At 42.3% G+C, this 23,608-nt stretch overlaps 1 protein-coding gene across 38 annotated transcripts in view; it reads left to right on the forward strand.

Annotated features, from left to right (window-relative positions):
• The window catches only part of tcf7l2 (transcription factor 7 like 2), an 87,838-nt gene extending 68,591 nt beyond the window's left edge, over positions 1-19,247 (forward strand). For 3 of the 38 annotated variants that reach the window (XM_026178605.2, XM_026178599.2, XM_026178609.2), the window contains 10 exons: positions 1,205-1,337; positions 3,786-3,888; positions 4,832-4,918; positions 9,260-9,385; positions 9,472-9,634; positions 9,854-9,961; positions 11,738-11,786; positions 12,553-12,603; positions 13,838-13,910; positions 16,949-19,247. In XM_026178605.2, the coding sequence (XP_026034390.1) occupies positions 1,205-1,337; positions 3,786-3,888; positions 4,832-4,918; positions 9,260-9,385; positions 9,472-9,634; positions 9,854-9,961; positions 11,738-11,786; positions 12,553-12,603; positions 13,838-13,910; positions 16,949-17,408 (1,353 nt within the window). In that variant the 3' untranslated portion in view covers positions 17,409-19,247. Of the gene's footprint in view, positions 1-1,204; positions 1,338-3,785; positions 3,889-4,831; positions 4,919-9,244; positions 9,386-9,471; positions 9,635-9,853; positions 9,962-11,722; positions 11,787-12,552; positions 12,604-13,837; positions 13,915-14,447; positions 14,522-15,039; positions 15,102-16,948 lie in introns of those variants that run through there. The other 35 variants (XM_080305066.1, XM_026178601.2, XM_026178608.2 and 32 more) reach the window with 27 other exon arrangements.
• The last annotated feature ends 4,361 nt before the right edge of the window (positions 19,248-23,608 follow it).

Raw genomic sequence — 23,608 nt, forward strand, 5'->3', positions numbered from 1 at the left:
CCTGTAGCTTTGCATTTGTATTGTCAATGAGCACTGGGCAGCTGTGTATCTTATGCATGTATCCCCCCACACACACTCCTCCTCCTCCCCTGCCAACATCTAGTCCCATTAATGTTTTTCAAAGTCTTTTGGAAATGTGCCACAGTGGAGCTTTTTTTTCTTTCTTTCTTGCATGGGTTAAAGTCACTAATGAGGGTGTGTGGCCTACGAGAGAGCAGACTGAACACACACATACGCACGCAAGCAGCTTGGTGTCTCACTCCTCTCCCCCTGAACATATCATCCATGTTATGATAAGCCTGATTAGTGCTGCTTCTTTGACTGCTGAGGGCAGGATAAGGATGTGTGGGTAAAGAGGCGAGAGCAGCCTCTGCCACCAGCCTAATCTACAGCAGAGCTCTAATCTGGTTATCTTGTGGTTGGGGACTGTGTGTATTAGTCTGTCCCCAGCCCTGGCCTGATGAGAGGGGGGCTGAGCTCCGGTTAACACAGGGGCCCACGGCAGCACACCCCTAAAGCTCAACTGTAATCTTTGGGTAATTGAAAAAAAAAAAAAGGGGGGCCTGCGCCACTTAGAAGCACAAAGAGAAGATTACATAGCTAAAACTAATTTGGCAAAAATGCAGAAATGGATTTACGGCCCCACCTCTTCTCTCCTAACCCTTTTATTACAATACACCCATACCCTCCGCGAACTGGGGCCCTGGGGGAATAGATAGAGGGAAGGGGATAGCAGAAGGAGGCTCGAGAGCTGAGCGGAGAGCTGCTAATGACTGTGGATATACGCGCGTGCTCCCTTGATTTTTGTGGTTTACAGATGATCGATTACTTCACTTACAACCGTGGTTAAAAGTGCCTCATCACACATCAAACTCAAATGTGAACAGGCAACCCCACAAGCCTCTTAGATTGTGTTACCGAATTCCAGAGTGACACCACAGAAGTGTTTTTAATTACAAACCATGCTATTTTCACTGTGGTTTGGTGGTTTGGCGCCTTGAGTATACCCAGAATTTGATAGCTCTTCTTTGGAGAACTTTCAAGTTGTAACTCTATGGCAGGCGCCTGCAATCTTTAACTCACATCCCAAATATTAACATCCTCGCCTCTTTTTTTTCTCTCTCTCTCTCCCCTCCTTTCCTCTTTCTTTATCGCTGTCCATCTTATCTTTCTCTGTATCCTCCTCCTCTCTCTTGTCTCTCAGTCTAATAAGGTTCCAGTGGTACAGCACCCCCACCATGTGCACCCTCTCACGCCTCTGATCACCTACAGCAATGAACACTTCACACCGGGGAACCCCCCACCTCACCTACAGACAGACGTGGATCCCAAAACAGGTACGGTCCGGAGTGTTTTCACACAAGTTTAACTGGCGTGCGGAGACGGGCGTGCTTGATTTCTGCTCGAAACACCTTCAGAATTAAGTGCACTTGTTTTCCAAAAGCGACAGGATGAACCTCCCGAAAACCCAATTATGTTCCGAACAAATTAACAATAAGTCTCAAGGGGTGAAAAAACACATAAGCTTCTCTTCTTTGATAAGGAACCACAGCTCTTTGAACAGTATGTAGTCGTGTTCATGTCACACTTTCAATGCAGGTAACGTGAAAAGGAATGAAACAAAAAAAAAAGCTTATTTTATCCATTAATTGCTCATTTGATGACTTCATAAACATGACTAGCACTGTTTACAAGATACTTAATGTAGGACAAGGTCAGCTCAAGTGCTTCTTATTGAAAACTGCTGCTCTAATTTGTTTCTGATTGATTCAGCTATCATGCTCACTAAAATTGTTTGGTTTTGATTGAGGGGGGTAAAAAAAAAAGGGCCTTACATTTCAGAACAACAACCTTGCAGAGTGCCTCGTAAACTTCTCGTTAAACGTGGAATTCAGTAAACAGCCACCGCTCTAATTGCCAATGCTCAAAATAATACTGCCACTGTAGTGGGAGCTCTTTACTTTTAAAGACCAGCAAGCACACAGTTTTCAACTAAGTGCACAAAACCCCTCGGTATGAAAGATTTACACAGACTTTTACAGGTTTTCTCCACGCCTGCTTTATAGCCTGTTGATCCTGCAGTCAGTGTCCATGTTTATACTCACAATTCAGTCTCCTACATTCATTCAGCGCACTTTTTTTAAGGCAATTTCATTCATTTCCACGAGCATCTTGACCCAGCACTTAATTTTGCTAACTGTCATTCAGCCCGTCCTTTCAGGTTAATGCATTTTCAGTGTGCTGAATAATTTCATGCTTTTCAGAGGTCTCTGGTGGATTCACTTAGTGTTTTAGGTAATAATGTTCCCTTATTATGATGGCCCTTACAAAGGGGAAATAATGTGCCAGCTGCTGTTTAATGTAGTGCTTAATGGGGCTGCTTAATTGGGCACAGTGTTTAATTAATTAATGAGCTATATTAGGTCTTGAGCGTTGGGTGGCGATGGGATAATTTTCCACAGGCTTTCTTTTTTTTTTTTTTTTTTTAATAGAACTCACTTTTGGTATAACTGTACTCCCAAGAAAAGTTTTCTGCTTTGGATAAAAGAGTCCATACGTACCATAATTCCTCAAGAGTCAGATCCTGGATGAGCTAAATCAGCTGGGAACAAACACCAGCAGAAGCCAACGTCTTTAATCTATGAAGATTCATCTGGGTTTACGTTGGCTTTGTTACCACAGGCCAAAATACCTGAAGCATCAGCTGGATGGGCAAAAAGCAAGCTGTGTGGAAGAAACGCACATCAGCCAGCCAAAAAAAGAAAGAAATAAAAAATGTCCCCCAGTTCCTGGTCTGCTGCACATAAACCCCTCCCTGCCACACTTTTACACTTGTCTAGTGTTCCCTGTTTGAAGTTTGTCATGAGAGAGAAAGTTATTTTTACTGCTGGCTGTGTACGAGACCTTTTCAAGGCATTCGTTCGGGGCAGCTTGTCGATGCAGCTCCTTCGCCTGTCAGCTGCCACAGAGAGTAAAGGCAACACCGTGGATGGTGTGATTGCTCGGCGATGCCCTCAAAAAGAGCTGTCCTTAAATTGGATATCTTTGTCACCGTCGGTGGGTGAAAAACAAAATTTGCTGCTTGTTTTATGCTAAATCTGAGGATCACTTCAACGAATGGAGACTGATGATCGGATATTGGGGTTTGATCGTCACTGCGTTGTACTTCTGGTAGCATCGAATGTAAAGCTAATTGACTATTAATCTGATTTAAATCCAGAAATATTGAGGTGAATTTGAAAAAAAGGAAGCTCTTAACTGCTTTGTTTATTCATGTATGTAATAACTACGCCCATACAGCGAGGACTGTCAGTGTAAATCAGCGGGCAGATTCAACTGCTAGCCTCATATTGGCAGCTCTTTGATCAGATAGAAAGCTTTAATTATGATACTATGTTTTGTTAACTTCTAAACCGCAGTCATTTTATATCATTAATCTTCTGAGTCACCAGACAAATGTGACAAGAATCGTGTTGGTGTTTTTTCCTCACCTCTCTTCCCCTCTGCCTCTTCCAACACACTGTGCCGCTGTGCCGCCTCAAAGGCCTTTGATCAGGAAGTGTGATTTAGCACTGTGTACATTCGATGCAACAAGCCCTCTTCCTCCTCCTCTTCCTCCCATCTGCACTCCTGTGATGTCTGCCCCGTTCATATGTGAAACTGAACAAAGAAAAGATCCCAGCACTGACAAAGATTTTGGTTCTCCTCTCTCTGTCATCGTCTCGTCCTGTCCACCTCCTCTCTCCTCCTGTCATCTTCTTTTTCTACTTTTTCTTCTTCCACAGGAATTCCAAGGCCTCCACATCCTCCAGATATATCTCCTTATTACCCACTGTCACCTGGCACTGTCGGCCAGATCCCCCATCCGCTGGGATGGTTAGTACCACAGTAAGCAAATCCTTTTTTTACTTCTCTTTCATCTTTATTCTCCTGTGAGTTGTGCGGAAAGGCTAGAAACATCTTCATGCTGTGATGATTTCTAAGCATAAAGGTGCGCATCAAGCTAAACCATTAAAGAGTGGCACTGTAAACAAGAAAAGTGGATATTACCTTTCATACATTTCATTTATGGATTTATGGACACAGTTTTAAAAGCTTTCTCTGTCTCTCACTGGCCCACCAACTTCCACACTCGCTGCTTAACCATAGCAGCAGCTCCTTTAAGCCCTCACCAACCTCAACTTGCTATTTTGTGTCAAATACTATTTTGCATGTCTGTGTATGGTTCAATTAGATTAATGAACTGTGATTGCCCGTATTTTACCCACAATTCCACATAGGGGCTCTCCCCTGGTAACTCTTGTCAACACTTGTTAATATGACAAAAGGCTACAAATTAAGCTCTGTTAATTTAATGTTTTCTCACCGCGATCTAAATACCGAGAGAGGCCTTGAGCGCAGCCATGGCGCCCTTTGATTTGCTGCACTTTATTTTGGTATAAATTTACATTCATTATTGTTTGTCTTTGGATGTGTAGACCTCAATTAGTGTGATGGCTCCATTAAAGAGACCCGCGCTTCGTCTTTAATTATCACAACAAAACACCTAGTTCCAGCTTGGGGAGGAACGGGGCCCCACTCTGTCGACACAGAGCGAAGGGTTATGAAATTTAATTAGCCATTGCTATCAAGATTTGTGGCATTCAAATTGTTCAGAGTTTTCCTCCCTTTGATCTGCGCTCTGCAATCCCCTAGATTTTTGTCCTGATCAAATGAGAATAAAGAGGCCCACGGTGGGGAGAAGTGAGAGACAGAGGGCTTTAGCTTCTCCTCTTCCATCAACTCTGTTCCTTTACCTTTCTGTCTTTCTTCTTTTCTTCCCTCTTCTTAGGCAAGGTCAACCTGTTTATCCAATCACAACAGGGGGTTTTAGACACCCCTACCCAACTGCGCTCACTGTCAACGCATCCATGTCAAGGTGAGTTAAGCCCTAAGAGCTAAACACACGCATGCTTGTTCTCATTTGCTTGTACCTTCACTGGTGTGTGTTTGTGTTGGCTGTGAGGGCAATGCGCAAGCAGCACACACACACACACACACACACACACACACACACACACACACACACACACGCACGCACGCTCATGTGCACAAACAGTGAGCAGAAACTTCTCCCTTAAGGAGCGCTCCCACTCCCCCATCTCTGTTCAAAAGGCCAATTCTCCAGTGTGGGGCTTCAGCTAGCATGCTCAAATATTAATTATATTTATCATTTTCTAATGAGGCCCCTGAAGAACATTTACCCCCGCTGCATGTCAGGCTGATGTGAAATGAGATGGGGCATGTCCTTGCTGTGAGTTTAAGCAGGCAGACAGATAAACAAACTGCAACACTTTGAAGAGGACTACGTAATATAAGCTGGGGTCTGACACTTGGCCAGTGCTTTGGTCCAGTTCATCTGCTGCTCTGGACATTAGTGCACCCATGGGAGGGCATTGTGTGTGTGTACTCGTTGCCATCTTTTATACATGTGTATCTATTTGTCAGTCAGCAGTTAGCTACTTATTGTTCCCCTGAGGAACGCACGTCTTCTCTATTGTGTGGGAAGTGACCGTAATTAATTTAGGATGCCTGAAAACCCCATGATTTGTGGGTCTGGATGAGTCAAAAAAGCACCAAGACAGAAAAACAAACAGCCTCCCACTCTCTCCACTCCCACTGCTCCTCCCTCCTCCCTCTACATGCCCCTGCAGCAGGGGACTTTGGACGGCGCTGGTTTGGAGTCTAGGGATGAAGCCAAGCTTTAGTTTAATTACAGCCTGATTGGAAAAGCAGCTCCTGAGGGCGGCTTGTTTAGACCTCTGTGACATTGATGGATCATGTAGATGCAGGAAGGGAGCAGTTTCAAGAGGGAATTATGTTTTGTGAAGCATAACCCTGAGAATAAAGGGTAGCTTCATTTATAGGCTAACCTAGACGGTTTACTTCAGTTTTTTTGCATCTGGTTTTTTAAAATTCTGTCTTGCACCAATTTTGCTTTCTCGTTGGAACGATGTCTGCATTAGAGTCAGATTGGGCCCCTCACAGCCCATCCCCAGCAAGTCTCAAGTGCAAAGGGTCAGATGGTGGGTCTATCCAGACATTGGCATCTGGCAACAGTACCCAGCCAACTTGGGCTTTAAGTGACTGCTAATTTGGTCCCTTAATGACAGCCTCTACATTGTGATCATCTTATTTCCAGTGCGGCTAATTGAATATACTGGCTGGGGTGTGGGGGGGGACTGGCCATGGGGAAGAGCTAATGCCCTGTGATGAGGCCCCTAATTGAATTAGTATAACTGAATAGATGGAGGGCTCTGGGAGTTCTCTGGTGAATGGGAGGGTTTAGTACATCACCCCCCTCAAAATGAGGGGAAAAAAATGTACTAGCTGACAAAATCTAGTAACAATTTGTCTAATTGTGTCAGCAGCATAGCAGAATCCCTTCATCACAGCCTGCTTCAGCTTGTTGGTTTTGTTTAAAGATCAGGCCACACTGCTGTGATAGCTCAAACGATTTGTAGCGTGCAGGCTGGCTGCGGAAAATCTGAGAGAAAAGACATCCTGGCTTGTACTCTTGTCGGGAGTTAGGTCTTTGCAGGAGAGCGCTGCTTCATATCAGTCCCGAGTGCCTTAGCCCGAACTGAATTAGGATTCAAGGAATGAATCCGGTACCTCGTAGTCCCCCCCCCCCCCCCATGAGCACCTTACACCTAGGTCCTGTTAAAAAATACATTCTTGTAGGAAGGGAGGAAAAAGAGCTAAGGAGAGTAGAGACAGTCAGCGGAGCAAATGAAAGACATTATTTTGATAATAGGGTTGGAGCCAGTGCAGGTCCCCCATATTGTCTGTGTGCGTGTGAATGTATGTGTGACAGGTGGGTGGATGTAGAGGCCCCCTTGCCCCTTGTGCTTAAGCCTGCCCTTTGATATGTTCCCCCGTCATCCCACTCCCTCTCTTTTCCTGGTTAACGGGAGAAGCGCACCGGCCGGATCATTATACATTAAACAGGCACGGGGGCTATCGCTTCACACTGGCAATTAAATGGCACTGGCTGACACTGGGCTTGCTGCGCCGGTGACCCCCCCCCCCCTTTCCCACCAGCCATTCTTACCTTTGAGATTGAGACGTAGGAGCCCCGGGGTTGGGGTGGGTGGATGGGTGGGGTCTCCAATGCATCTCCCTCTCTGTGTTGGCTAAATTGGTCCAAGGCGCTGCTTGCTGCTGATGAGCCCGATGATGGTGATGATGATGCCCCCATGCTTCAAAGGGATGGCCGTCATGTTTAAACCATAACCTGGGCCGTGCGGTGGCAGCAGGAGGAGGGGTGGAGAGAGGAAACGAAGGAGCGTGGAGGTGGTGAGGGGACAGGGAGGAGTAGAGAAGAAGAAGAGAGTAGAGAAAAATAGATCTTGGAACAGAGGAAATTTTAACAAGTGCACAGAGAGAGAAGGAGGGAGGGGTGAACAGGGAGAGAGGAAACGGGGTGAGTGAAGAAAATGCAGCAGCCTTAATGATGGGCGATATGCAGCCACTGCTGCCGAGCTCCCCATCATCGGATGACATGGCACAAACACCAATGTGTCAGTGATGAAGGGAGAAGAGGGGAAAGGAGAAAAAGAGGGAAAGAGTTTGAGGGGGAGCACTGGCACTCCCCTGAGATGGCCTCCAACAGAAACTAGTTGTTCCTGGCGAGTTTATCCTCATCATTATATTCTGGCTCGGAGCCATGCAGCCAGACACTGCTGGATAATGAGCTGCTTTAAAAAAAGAATTATTTCTCCTTTTTCTTCTCCTTCATCATCCTCTCTTCTCTTGAATTTGTGTGTGGTCACGTGGAACTAAGGCACCATGCTGTAAACATACACATGAACGTGCATGTTCAAATAATCGCACACAAATAATTATTGTCATACATACACTGGCGCATACAGAACAGCAGAGTCTTATGGCTGTTCTAGCCAGTGCGAGCGATTTTTATAAATAAGAGTTTTTGGCCTCGATATGTGGCACAGTTGGAGATGATGAAATGATGATAGGAGTGCAGAGGGATGAAGATAAAAATGTCAGTGCTGCTGACAGTGCTGAATAGGCAGAAACGAATGGGGAGGAAATAAATACAGACCCAATACCGGAGTGTATGATAGAACATTTTCATCTAGTTTGCAGAATTCCTTGATAAGAGATAACACTTCAAGCTTTACCTCTCCCAAATCTGGCATTTTCATATCGTTTAACTGGCAAAATGCAATAAACTGAAATCTTTGATCGCCCCTTGTTATCTACAGCTGAATGATGGAAATAGTAATTGCCAGTAGAATCGTATTTGGAAACCATGTGCACACCTATTGTATATGTCATTTGTTATAGATGGCAATGACATGTGCGTGCTGAGAAGTTCTCAGCTATCGAAGGCATTAAACTATGAAAACAGGAGTTCAAGGAGCCCTCAAGTCCTAGACGAACAAATTAAATTGGTAGCTTAACATACCATCGGAAATTAAGAAAACAAATGGACAAGACTAGCTAAAGCTGCGGCTAATAAGCTTTTAAGAGATAAAATGTGTTAAGAATGACATGGCCCTCAACAACAGTCCCAGTTTCTTAGGGAGCCATTGGGAAAATTAATTGCACAACACTAGTTAACAGTATTAATAAACAAAGATCATTTTTAGCTAACATATAAAATGTTAGCTAACATATAAAATGTTAGCTAACAGCAAGCTAAGCTGTTAGCTAAGCTAAATTAGCTAAGCCTTTCCTCTAAACCTGTGTTCTTTCTGTTGACCAGCAGGAGGCGTTACAATTTTTTTTGATTGTCTCACATTGAGCTGTGGCCTCAGTAAAACATCAGTTACTGGTTTTATGTCTTACTGAATTCAGCACGATGTTTATTTTTTTTCATGTTTGTCCCAGTAGTTAGAGACGCATGATAAAGCTACCATATAAAGGATCCAGTATCCCATCAAAAAAATGGACTGGGTGTAGTGTGGATTTGTAGTAATTAAGCAACAGAAAATGACCTTTTTACTATTTTTTAAGCTTTAGTGACTGAGTAAACTGTCATTTTGAGTAGATAAGTCTATAAATGTTTATTAATACTTAGGAAATTTTCATGTGAATGTTTGTATTTAGTGTGGCTAAGGGTCAATTCCATTTCTGTGAAAGAAACTGAAAATACATGATGTGCTTTGACGTGTAGTCTTGTGTGTACATGTGCTCCATCTTCTCATTTCACCTGTGTTCATTCTGACGATTTACACAGTCTTCTGTCCTCTAGGTTCCCCCCACACATGGTGCCCCCTCACCACAGTTTGCACACCACGGGCATCCCTCACCCAGCCATCGTAACACCCAACGTCAAGCAGGAATCCTCGCACAGTGACATCAGCTCTCTCGACAGCTCGTGAGTAAACTTTCTCCTATTACTGACTTTTGGTGACCACTTGGAGATAGACTCTGCTCATCTCACTGCTCTCTGCCCCATCACAGGAAACAGACAGACGGTAAAAAGGTAGAAGAGAAAAAGAAAGAGGTCCACATAAAGAAACCTCTGAATGCCTTCATGCTCTATATGAAGGAGATGCGGGCCAAAGTGGTGGCTGAGTGCACACTCAAGGAAAGTGCTGCCATCAACCAGATCCTGGGGCGAAGGGTAAGTCCTACCAGCTTATTCGCACAAGACATTCAGCCATGCTGATTTCAATCACAACATGGCTGTAAAGGGCCTAATGGGATGGAAGAAAAGAGTCGTAGTTAATGATGACATACTTTGGGATTTACAGAAAGTACACAACATGCACACATTCTTCTATTTTTATCTCTGTTCTGGGTGAAAATCTCTTCTTTCTGTGCCTGGTTTCTCATTTTGCAGTGGCACGCCCTATCGCGGGAGGAGCAGGCCAAGTACTACGAGCTGGCCAGGAAAGAACGACAGCTCCACATGCAGCTGTACCCAGGCTGGTCAGCACGAGACAACTATGTAAGTTTTTAAGTTTACAAGTCGTATTAGCCTCTTCTTTCCCCCCCTTTCGCTAGGTCACATATTCAAGGCCATTTATTTTTGCTTTTTTTTTTTCCTTTCTTTGCCCCACAGATCAAAATCTGTTCATGTAGATCTAGGACAAAAATGCTCTGGTCTTAAATCCACCTTATCATGCTACAGATAATGACAGTCCAGTAAGGAATAAATAAAGGATGCAAAGTACCAAGTCTTAGTATTAATTTGAGTGGGTTTATCAGTATAGAAAGCATTTAGAACACAGCCCCCCCCCCCCCTCCCCCAGGGAACAAAGGTCATTTACAGACATATGTGAAGTCAAACTACATTATATTTAAAATATTGTGCAGTCTGTAAATGCCCGAGGTCCCTGGTCCATAGTCGTCAGCAGATGCTTTGTAGCTTCCCTGGTGGTGCTCTCCCTGCCCTTTACTGCTGCAGCCTTCACCTCATGACTGCTGCCATGCCTCTTTGCCTTTCCAGTCTTCAGAAAGTGGAATTAAGCCCAATGTGATTAAGATCAGATTACTGACCTGGCCGTTCCAGGGTGTTTAACTTCTTCCCCCTGAATTGCTCTGGGGTTGCTTTGGGTAAATGTTTAGGTTTGCCATTCTGAACGGGTTTAGAGGCATTTCGGAGAATCCTACCACACTAAATGCTTTTGTATACTTCGAGTTGCTTCTATCTGCAGTGAAATCATCAGTAAATGCCACTGGCCAGATTGATATTTTGTCATTATTCCACAGAACTTGGTTGCACAACTCAACCTGTTTCTTTTTGCATGTCGTTAGCTTCATAGCATAATTGCCTAAGTCATTTGACTAAGTCAATGACTTAGGCACTTATGCTATGAAGCTAACGATGTGTTTTTGTGGATTACCGAGGGGTTCAACATCATGATTGCTGGCGGGTACATCCTGGAAAGCATCCTCGGCATTCAAACATTACTTGCTGACATTTAAAGTTCGTGAGCAAGTAAATCTTACCTCATAAAAACGTGACCAGGGTGCTCATTCACACCTGCTTGTCTAATAGGGGCTATAAATTAGTCCTCCAATCTGAAAGAGTCGTAGTTGGTTGTTGGCGAGTTTTACCTCTGTGCACATGGGTTTTCAAAATATACACATGTGATTTTGGAAAGACAAGTACCTTAAATGCCACTTTACATGGATACCTCAAACCACCTTGAACTACAATGCTCGGTAATGCTCAGTGAGCTTTGAGCCACGTGAGCAACACATAGCTGCCCAAGAAGTGCAGTATATCCCACATAGCTCTTGCTATGTCATTGTAAAACTACTCAAATTAAAGCTGAGATTTTAAAGTGTGAAATGTTTTGTAGCCTGGATAGTTCGCTCTGACCCACGCATACCTGATTCTCATCTTGGGATCAGTCTGACCACTGCAGTCGCCCAACAGCAGCCTTGAGAAATCCGTCTTCCAAATAAGAAGTGCGTCGAGATGCCTAGGCATTCACAAAACAGAGGAAAATGAAACAAAAGATTAGAGAACAAGAAGAAAAGAGCCAAAAAAATAGGGAGAGAGAGGAGGGAGAATTCTGGTCTTGGCCTGCAGTGGCTGCTGCAAACCGGAGGGCAAAGACAGAAAAAAGGCAGAGAAAGAATGAATGAATAAATAAGTAAACACGAAGATGAGTGCTATTCTCTGTTTCATGTTTTGGGCATTCTGCAATATAATAACTAAGGTTCCTGTCTGTGTCTATTTTTTTCTTTCTATTTTTTGGCGGCTAACCAACAGGGGAAAAGGAAGAAGAGAAAAAGGGAAAAGCAGCAAGCAGAGAGCAATGGTAAGTGAGCTGCAATTATCTCTCATATTAGAAGAGCCCCATCATGTGTCAGGCAGATGTGACATCTTGCAAGATAAAAGTGTAGCTGGTTTTTTTGTGTTATGTTTTTTTTAGTTTTTTTTTTATTGTGTGTGTATGTGAGTTATATTGCCTGGCTTTTTCTCTCTTTATTTTTTTGGTATAGTTGCTACCCAATGCAATATTTAAATAGTAGAATTGCTTGTAAACCCCACCCCTCCCTCCTTTTTCCAGTTTCCCTTGCTCTTCCTAGCTAATAGCGACTGAATATGCATGACCCCCCACAGTCCTTCTCACCCCCCCTCCCCTCCCCTGGCCCTTAGCCTTCTGGTATTGTGATATATTACGAGAATGTGAGGTTTAAGCATCGTGAGAGCCATTAACTTTGACAGTGTTGTGTGCGTGTTTTATATTTACTTGCCTGTGCCCTGCAGACGGACTGCACGACTGTACCGCGTGCGTGTTTGCGTGACTGTGCATGCGTGTGCTTGTTGGGCCTACCTCCCCTTCCCATCGCCTGCTTCCTTGCATGCTTTTATACCAACTTGAGGAAAAAACAAAATAAATCACCTATATCTTAAAAATTAAGGAGGTTTGCTAAACCTGTGATTTTCATTCATTCATTCATTATGCGTTTTAATTCTGATGATGTAAGGAGCAATGACGACTTGTTCTTATGTATTTTGCGCTCGTTTTGGTGACGGATTTCTTCTTGAAGGCCTCTCTATCTGTTCTTTTTTTTTTCCAGAACGCAGAGAATATTTTCCAAACCCTTGCCTTTCACTCCCTCCGATTACAGGTGCTAATGTCATTTTGAGTATTAAATCACTAACTGTTTTATTTTCCTTCCTTTTAAAATTATGTATACATTTATATATCTATCCATTCATAAATGTGCAGTGAGGCAGGTTTAAGCTTAAATCCTATATTTTGAAATATGCTCTTTTTGCTTTGTTTGCTGCTTTCTTTTCTTCAAAAATGTTGCCATTGTTTATTTGACTTCAGGGTAGCTTATATTTAATTCATTTTACACTCATTTACTGTTGCTATTTAGCTCAAATTACTATGCAGTATGCTTGAGGACCTGGTGATATATATATATATATATATATATATATATATATATATATATTTATATATAAAGCTAGATTATCATTATGAAGTATGACCTGAAGGCTGTAATGTCAGGGTAAACCTCCTTAATCTATATGCTTCAGTAGCTGCACTTTTGCCTTTCCTATAGGCCAGCATGAGTTTGGCCCAGCCTCTGTCGAATAAGTCTCTGCTCAGACAAAGCCTGGACTCAAACGCTTCCACCACAGCGTTTTGCTGTCACTCAGCTCTATTTCTGATAATGACTTGATTACTGGGTAGAGCTAGCAAGTGACTGGCAGCTGTTCCGCAACAGACCGCCAATGCTGATGGAAAATAATCAACTGTTTGATGCCAGGTCTAAAGAGTAGATTCCCTCTCCAGATTCCAGCCTTTTTAATCCTTCCCCTGGCTAGGGCTAACTCACGACTGTGCTGCTCCAGCAATCTGCTACTTCTTCCTAGTTCTGCCACCTTGACCTCGTCTCTTTGAAACCGTAGTGCGCTGATAGCATCTAACCGTAAATTAATCCAACCTGCATTTGCTCCATTTATACCCCTCTCAGCCAAATCGGTCTTTATCTTCAGCTTTAACTCCAGCCAGAATTTAGATTATGCTACTGAAAAGTTTCCACTGTTAACATCCCGATTGGATAATTTGCATGCATTTTGATTTTTACTTGTGTTTGAAACTTACTAATCGAGTTCAGCCCTATCTTTAAAGGCACACTTGATAATGGCTTTAAGGGGAATTATTTTTTCTTTTTCTTTTGGGTGCGGGGTTTTGATTTCTTGCAAAATGAGCCACTGCCAAGCTTCATAGATTCACTGTTTTTTCTCCTTATTTCTCTCCTCTTTTTAATTTCTGTTCCTTATTTTTTTTTATTGGTTTTGGTTCTATTGCTCCTCTCTGCTGGCTTCCCTTCCTTGTTGCGGCATCAGACCTGAGCGCTCCTAAGAAGTGTCGAGCGCGCTTTGGGCTCGACCAACAGAATAACTGGTGTGGCCCGTGCAGGTGTGTATGGTGTGTGCTTGCACTGGCCAGGGCCAGGTGAAGGCTGGGTCACTCTACGCTGGGACTTCCTCCTCTCTTTTATGCTGCTGCTTTTCCTTTCTCTTCGCTTCCCTCCCCCGTCTGTCCCGCCAGGCTATTATGACCTCTCAGCTTCCTCCAGCCACACCCTGCCGGTCTATCTCTGGGTTCACCCTATTTGATTTTTTACCTCCTGTTTGGGGAAAAAGGTTTTGCGTACGAGTGCTTGTATGAGTGGTGTCTGTGTGTATGTGTTCAAGTTGCAAAGTTGCAGGATGCACAGTTACAATGAGCCTTACTGAGATTAATCAGAAGTCCTAAACTGGCAGGTCGGGGCTTGGAGGTTCTGGAGCCTGATGGCTTGGTCAATATGGAGGACATCCCAGTGTTGCCAGCCTAAATCTAAGCCCTGGCTACATGTTTTTGTCTGTGCAATGACGTGTCCATTTTCTTTTTTCTTTCTTTTTTTTTCCTTTTTGTCTCTGTGTGTGTGTTTGTGTCTACCTCTTTGGCTAACAGATGCAAATACCCCAAAGAAGTGTCGTGCCTTGTTCGGGCTTGACCAGCTGAGTTTATGGTGCAAACCATGCAGGTATAACTCCTGTAGTAGCAATGGGAGGAAAGACATCCACAATGAGCATCTTCTCCTTGATTACTGGCTCAGATGTCTTGCTAAAAACACGTTTCCATCACTGTGGTAACAGATGGAAAACTTCTCAGCTCCCCTTTTCCTAACTGAGAAGTTTCCTACTCCTCTAAAGTCAGTTCAAGCCAAGTGTCAGAAAATGGATTTCTAAATAAGACTTCCAAATATTTTATCCAAACACATGTTGAAAGATCATGGCTCCTAATGTGATTTAGCAGAACATTTCTGACCGTCTAAGCTGCTACGATTGAAATCCATTTTCTCTCCAGGCAGTGGATAATTCCCTCCCATCCTAAATGTCATGTATGTCCTAATTGGCACTCTTTTTGAATAACACTGTGATGCTTACAAATTTAGCCCTGCTTTCTCTGAGGGCCTGCTCAGTGACACTCTTTTCTGTGCCCTCTTCCTCCTCCTTCTCCACCTCTTCTTCCTCCAAACTCCTCTTCGATAACCCTTACTTAGTCCCTACCTGTTGTCTTTCTGTTCTGACACAAGCAGTCTTTGAATTGGGAATATTTTCATGGTAGGTATTTGTTTCTGCTAAGTAATACCCTTCTTTGTGTCTGGCTTGCACCACATCTTGCCCCACTCTTTCTCTACACATTTCATCGCAGCACATTGTCTGTTTAATGTTTCATTTTCACTGTTTCTAAAACACAGATGAGCTTAAAAAAAAAAAGCCAAAATTTTGTAGCAAGATGAACACCAAAAGGTCATTTTTCTGTTTTTTCTGTAACCGTTAGCTTCCAGCTGGCCCCTTCCTTTACAGCTGACACACACATTATCAGAAACATGGCTTTATTTCTAATAATAGCACATCATGAGATCAGGAGACTGAAAAGTGCAGTAAATCAGCCTTCATTTTAAGAGCAGAGAGGTTAAAAGTTCTCTCTGGGCTCCATTTCCTAAAAGATGCATCTGCTATAATTTCCCCCGAGACAGAGAAATCAATATCATACACGGGCACATACCATAAATCAATATGTCTGTTAAAAAATGGATATTAGCTCATTTGTTGCAGTTTGACAGACAGTTATCGAGAGCGGGGCGCGCATGTAGTAGCAAAACGATACCTTTTTACGCCCGATCGATGCGCCGCGCCGTCCAAAAAAAAGCTACAGTATCGGCACAGGATGTACTTAACAGCCTCATCCTCACTCTTTTCTGCTGTCCTGGTGTTGTGTGCTTGCACTGTGTTGACTTCATCAGAAATGCATGCCTTTTTTCCCCCCCACCCAGCATGCGATTGTGGGCTTTTATATGTAATCTGTCGATGTCCTTCCTTCTTTTCATCCTCAGTGATCTGCTCTCCGTTTGCATTTATGTAGATCAGAGTTAACAGAAATAAAGGTTTAATTAAACAGTAAGTCAGCGTTACATGTTCCAAAAGGCTCAGTTTTTGGTCTATTTTTATTTATTTTTTCTTACTCGACATCCCTGTAAGTCTTAAATACTGGTACTCCGCGGCCTTCGGGCATTCTTGTGATAAAATAGAGAGCTGAGAGAGAAAGGGGTCACTGTCAGGGTCAGGGTAAAGATGAGGTGGGCAGAGATTCCCCCTTAACCAAATCTGAAGCACAGCCTTCAGAGCAGAGTCACCACAGAAAAATGCAACAATCCCCTGCTCTCCTGATCACCCCCCCTCCCTTCTGTGTTTCGTTCACCGGGTTCTGCGAGTGCAACGGGCCTGGCCTCGGGACGCGGCAGGCAGGGGGAGGGTCCCAACCCCAGGCAGGAATGCAAACATGGTGCTTTGACCCCCCTCATGCACACACACACACACACACACACACACACACACACACACACACACACACACACACACACACACTTGTGTCTGTGGGGCAGATGCAGGGCAGTTTGGATCCTGTTGACTTTTTCGCCTCATATCCAAACTCTGTTCCCTCAGGAGAAGAGAGAGAGAGTAGAGTCTGATAGAAGTAGAGCAGTGAGCTGGGTCCAGTAACAGTTGTGTTAGAGACAACAGGCTGCAGTTCTTCCTGTAAGAACAGCAGAGCGTTAGGAGAGCAAACGCGACCACAGCTCATCTCTTTCATTCTTCATCGTCCTCATCTCTGTGTGCGTGCTTCTCATTCCCTTTCTGCTTCCTGTCCAGGCGATCTTTCTTCAGTGTCTGTCCTGCCTAATGACTTAGAAACTGACTATCATTTCTACCACCTTCCTCCTTTACAAAGTTGCTTAAATGCACCTCCAAACGTTATCCATCGAGTATTGTTTCTTTTTAATAAACCCTCTCCCCACAAATTTCTGAAGGGAAAGGTGCATTTAAGTCAGCAACAGTGCTAAGATGATATTCAGTGTGAAGCTGTGACACTGAGAGACGCTCTCTTTCTCTCACCTTGTCCTTTAGGAGAAAAAAAAAGTGCATTCGCTACATCCAAGGTGAAGGCAGCTGTGCCAGTCCTCCCTCTACGGACGGAAGCTTACTAGACTCCCCCCCATCCTCCCCCTCCTCAGTGGTTCCTTCCCCCTCCTCAAAAGAGTCCAAATCTCAGACTGAACAAATGCAACCTCTCTCACTGACTATGAAACCGGCCCACCAGCCACTCCACCACCCGCACCTCCTGGCTGGGCCTCCACCGCCATCTTTGGTTCAGCTGGAAAACTCTGCCGCAGCAGCTAGCAAAACGCCCGCCGCCTCCTCCCACAACGGAGCTCTGGAGCACCGTGACGTCTCGTCCTCGCGGCAGCCGGGCTCCTCTGTGGCGTCCTCGATGGCCCGGCCCTCGGCATCGCTGTGTCATTCCCACTCGCTCCTCCCCTCCACAGCCCCACAGCCTCTGTCGCTAGTGACCAAGTCTATAGAATAGTCTATCCTATTCTCCTCCTCCGTTTGTTTTTTTTAGCTCTGCACACACACACACTCACACAAACATCTTTCTAGGCCCTCTCTCTGCTCCGTTTCACTCGCCCTCGGTTCTTTTCTCTTTCTGTTTCTGTGCCATAAGGCTTTGGAATTTTAGGTTATGTTTTTATTAAAGTTCATTGGTCAATATTTGACCCGTCATTATCAGACAAATCTAATTATTATAAAGAAATGATACAATGAGCTGTAGTATAGCTTTGTGAATCTGCCAAAATTTTTATGAATTTTGTTTTTGTCTTTTTTGTAGTTTTAAAACAGCGCAAAACAGAAATTATCTAGTTCAGCATCCAAATGTTTAAAAAGACGGATATAAAAAAGGTAGGCTAGATTATTCAACGAGCCCTTTTCTTGAAAGAGTTGGTTCTCCTTCTTTATTTGTATTAAATACGAGCTTGCGAACCAATCATTCGACATCTGTTCAAAACTCTTGGAGGGCATGAGGCTAGCGGTGACACCTCTCTGAGGAACAACTTTAATTGTGATGTTACTTGTTCTTGTTTAAATGTACAGAATAACGGGGCGGGAGGGGATTACTGTGTTAAATATGCATTCTTCCACTGCGTTGTCTTTTTTTTCTTTGTTGTTTACCTTTGGGGTGGAGTCAGGCAAGTTTGGGTGGGCTTGAGGGGAGGTCGGGTGGGAGGGTTGTGGGTTATTAAATTCAAAATGTCACAACGCTAGGACCAGTAGTATTTATTGCTTTAGAGATTGCTTGTTGTATCTTGTATGTGTCTCTTTTTTTTTCTTTCTGAATACATTGTACAAATATTTTTTCTTAAGGTAAGCAACTATACGAACGATCCATTTTTACAAGGAGGTTTTAAAAAGGCAAATCTTTTTGTTATCTTTCCTCTCCGAAAAACCTGGATTCCGCTCAGTGTACTGTGTAGATCTCATCAACAGATGTATGCACAACTTCATTTCAAGAAATGCGTCTATAAGCCATTTTACAGGAAAAAAAAAAGAAGAAAAGAAAACTTGAAACACGAGACAGTGGGTACCGCGTGTTCAGTAGTTGGAAAAGTGTCAGATGCCCTTCTTTTTTATTGCACAGTCACATCTCTCGGACTGTAGATTCGTGTACAGATTTTCCGTGCCAAAATTTTGTGATAATTTTTCCTCTGCCCCCACCCCAACCATGCTGTAGGGATCTCTTTTTGTTTTGTTTTGTTTTGTTGTTGTTTGTTTGTTTTGTTTTTTTAATTTCGATACCATTTTTTGCTGTGACGTTACATAGATTGCTATGTATGTAGTATAAATGTTGCTATAACAAATGTGTTTGGTAGCAAATTGTCAAATATTAAAATTTAAACTTAATAAAAAGACGGACATCATACTGTATAAACCCACCAGGGCCAAATTATGTATATTAGGAAGTTCATAAAAAAACTATTAAATACAAAAAAATACACAAACTGCCACTTTTAAGTACACTACTACATATAGGTAGATAGAAAAAATAGGCATGTTGATGTTGCAAGAGGCTGTAAAAAAAGCTACAAGAGAATCATCCACTCGGTGCCATTGTAGTTGACATGACGCGACTGTAATCTGTCGATTTCTTCTCTGGTTTATTAAGATGCTAATGATAAATAGTTTGAATGTTTCCTTAACGGCTGTGATGTTCCTGTTCTATTTTATGCTCTTATATTTTTTTGTTTGTTTTTTCCTGTTATTTTAAATGGTTCTAAAACCATGTTTTTTGTAATGAATAAATGTTTATGCTGTACAGTCTCTGTAGCATGCAGTTCTGTATTAATAAAAGCAACTTAGTATGTGCGCATCTGTGTTTCGCTTTTATTCTGAAAATCCCCGAACCCAGCGTCTCAGGATGGGGGTCTTATAAGGAAATCTGCCAAAAAAATGTAGCATTTTATTCAAATAAAATCTCGAGAATCATCATGTCGTAATCATAAAATGGAAATATACATCCAAGCGTGTTTTTTGGGGGGCTACTTGTTTTTTTATTATTATTATTTGCTATACAAAATAACAGAGGTGTTTCGTATTCTACTAAAACAGTTGTGATTAACTTCTGCAAAACTTTTCATAGTGAGAAGGAGTAACATCACTTAGATAATTTGAACCGCTCCTCCTATAACAAGTCTTTTTTTTTTTCTTTTAAATTATAAGCCATCTTTATACTCGTTGTTTGCAGGGCAGTACATCGTGCGCAATCAGAAAACAAGATAAAACATGTTTAGAGCTGGATATTATGATTTGATGGGCTCATCAGTGACCAATCACAAAAAACAGCACTGGTTTATTTTTCTCTACAAAGGTCAACTTCCAACTAACCTTTGAACCCTTCTCTGTCCCACTACTAACAGTAATGCTCCGCTATGTGATCGCTTTTCGATGTGCTTACAGTCCTGACAGATACCTGCATCTACTGGTGGATTTAAAAGCATAGGAAAGAATGTAATGAAGGATGCCGGTGGATGTTTTAGAGCACAGATGTCAAACTCTTTACAATGAGGGCCACATACAGCCCACTTTAATCTTACGTGGACCGGACCAGTGAAACTCACGTTTCTGTCAGTGTGAAGATGTTTAACTAAACATTTCATCCCAGAGGTAAGAAAAAAAAAGTCTTTGTTCTACATGAACAATGAGTAAAATGACAGGAAAGTTTCCTGTAGTTTTAAATGTAATGTTTTGGGTTTTTTTTTCCTTTCTTTTTTTTTTTAAACAATTTTTAGCACAAATGTTCAAAGTTTTAAACGTTTAAAGTTCAAAATCTACATCCTCACAGCCATTTAGTGGGCCGGACTGTAGTCTTTGCCTGGCCAATTTTAGAACCCCGGGCCTTATGTTGGACAACCCTGTGTTAGACAGTGCTAAAGATTTGCATTACATGTGTGTGTAAATTCTGTATTATGCTATATATTTTGTATTTTATGTTGTATGTTTAGCATTTTCTAGATGTTTGTAAGGCTGCTACTATAAGCTGCTAAAGGTAATAATAATAATTATGCACTCTGTCGTGTCTCCCTTACCTGCAATGTGTTTACCAGTGCATATTTCTAATAATATTTGTTCCCATTTTTCAGAATAATTTTAAAAGAAAATCTGATTTTGCCTTGAACTCTTTGCACAGAGAGGTCAGGGTAGCTCTCCCTCGTATCCAAGATTTAATACTGACCAGACTGCAACCCAGACACAACAGCTGCTGCTTAAGGGGAAAGAAATGACACATCTGTACAAGTTCATGCATTCAAACAGATAAGAGGATATTCTTCTAGTGTTCAGGACCTTTCATTAATCCCAGGCTAAGTTAATCAGTTATTATTGCTCAGTATATGGACACTACAGATTTGAGCAGCTGACACTGATCTAGGTTCACGTTCTATTACCATTTAACTCCAAGCTTCTCTGTATTCCTGCCTGCGTTACCAACTATGCTTTTTTATTTCAAGTATCGAACAGAGTTGAAAGTAGAGTACTTTGTGCATACGTTTAAAAAGTACAGGACAGCACAAATGTGTGAGAGGACTGCAGAAGTAGTCTGGTAAGAAAGGCAAGAACTACTGTGCTCCAATCTTAACACTTCATAAGAAGAATCTCCTTTTCCCACATTGCCTGAACACATTCAGTCATTTGTGTCTCATGCAAATGGACCTCTTGTGCTAAATTAATGATAAGGTGAAACTTCTCTTATTCCCATAGGGAAATTTTCCATTCCCTAGCCTCTGTTTAACATGGAGGCCAGAGTTCAGGATGAGCTGAGGGCAGTGGGACCTCTGGAGCTGCAGAATCACTGACATGTAGAAGAACATTAAAAAAAGACTTTTTCTTGGTGACAAAAGTACGTTATACTGGGGCTGGATGTGTGCTCCACAATGAAGTATTAATGGACATTAATGCAGATTAACATAGGGTGGTCCCTGAACACATTCAGCATTTCAACACAGTTTCAATACAGAGGTTTACAGAGGTTTGATCATAGCTGTCATTTATTGCATTGGCTTTTAGACATTTTCTTGCCATACCATCCATTAAACATCACCACTGCAGGATTTCATCTGTTCCACTGAAGTTGTGTTCCTGTGTGAGGAAAGCTGTGTACAAAGTTTCTGTAGTATATGCAGTGTTTTCTGGGCAGGGTTGGTCTTCATTTACGAGGCATTCTCAAGTTATCAACAACCACTTCACAAGGAAGAGTTTCTCTGTACGTGATTGTGTTTTTTTCCCCACTCCTTACACTGAGGAGCTTACCACTGATTTCTTATTCATTCCAAGTTTCCATGAATATACAAAATAGCCGAGCAAACAACACAAAAGTACTAAAGCTGTAATGCAGACTGAAAGCCAGGCGAAGAAGAGCTGGAAAAGAAAGGGTTCACTTGCGATCAAGGAAATGCAGGAATTTTTCTTCGTTCCCTTTGAATGTTTGCACATTTAATGCATTTGTGCAGTATATACCCTTGAACCCTGAACCGGCGAGCTACGTATAACATGGACGTGTCTGTGATGGTTCTATTGCACTTTGAGAAGGAGGAGAGGCTTTGTGTACCTGAGTAGAGAAATTAAGTGTTTTGATGTGAGTGTGGCATGGAGGAACAATGTTGAAGGCCATCGCCGCAGGCAAGCATACAAATCAGAAAACACTGCAAAACATTAAATATGTCCCCTATGTTACAACAAACAACATACAAAGACATATTGTTTTGGATGTATTCCCCTGACCCTCATTGTGGCAACAAGACAAAACTGAAAGGTTGCAGATATGGCTGCAGCATAGCATAAACAACTAGTCTCTTTTATTAAGATTAAAATGGCACATGTTTTCATATAGCTTCATATTAGCGGATGAATGTCGTACTTCATGATCATAATCTCTTTTTAATCTCAGTTGGGTTCAATACAAAGTTCAATACAAATACAAAGGCTGGGGGGGTCAGTGTTCACTTTCCCTGTGCAGACGTACATTTCAAAGATGCTCTTTAGTTTGGAGCCACTGCCATCTCTGAAAGGAGTTCTCATAACACTGTAGAGGCATACAAAATTAAAAAGCCTGAATTGCATAGCTAGTTCAAAATAATATATTGAAACCAATTCCAGTGCATTGTGGCCCTTGTTGTGACCTTCATCGCATAGGAACAAACCTTCATTCATTCTTCATGCACTTGAGTATACTGCTCCCTGAAGAAAGACATCAAATTTCATAGGTTCAAAAAGCACTTGAGGAATTGTTTGGGAATAGGAATACCGAGCCAGTGGCCCCGCGTACCGTTCTTGACCGTATCTCATGGAGTTTAGATTTAAGTCACGAGGATGAACTGAAATCTATTGATTTTTGCAGGACTGTCGAAAGAAAAACAAGTAAAGGATCCTGAGGTGAGGTCAATACTTACAAGTTTGCACTCTATAGTGTAGGTGAAGTGCTACAGTGCAGTCTGCGTGTTATCAGTGTTTTTGGTATTCTTAAACACTGGGCTGAAGAAAAACGGTAGATGTAAAAGGTGTTTAATTACTGAAAAAAAAAAAACCTAATATTTTTTTTGTTTATATTAGACATGCTGTTTGAGAGAAAGAACCCAATTCCTCGTAGGGTATGTGTACACATACTTGGCCAATAAAGCTGATTCTGACTGTCTCTTTCTGCATTGTTGATTTTTTTTCTTTTTTTGTACAAGCAAGTTGATAAAAAAGAGAAAAGTTAGTAATCCTTTGTCTATGTCTTTAGCTTTTGATGCTGAGACCACCTTGTTTTCATAAAATCCTAACACACACTGAGTCATGCATAGACTCAACATCATCTTCCATCCTCACACTGTTTAGCAAGAATCAGCCCACTCTTTATTCACTGACAACTGTCCGATGACCTTGAAGAATAAAATGATGCACATGAAAGGTGAGCATTTCAAGACATTTTTTTCCTCTCTCTCACAATATGAAAGAATCTCTTTCATCAAATAAATAAACAGGGGCCAACAAATGAGGGAAGATTTGGTATGATTTGGTGCTTTTCCTAAAGGACTATCCCACAGTGTGCCGGCAGCAAGGCCAAGCTGAATCACAAAGACTCTGGATGCATAAAGGTGTTAACGTGTGTATCGCACAACAAATAGATTGTAACGGGGGGAAAAAAACGGGGGAGTTCCAAGAGAGAAAAATTAATTCTTTCTCGTAATCTTGTGA

Source organism: Astatotilapia calliptera, chromosome 8, assembly GCF_964374335.1.
Source record: "Astatotilapia calliptera chromosome 8, fAstCal68.1, whole genome shotgun sequence".
In the NCBI taxonomy this organism is placed as follows: Eukaryota; Metazoa; Chordata; class Actinopteri; order Cichliformes; family Cichlidae; genus Astatotilapia; species Astatotilapia calliptera.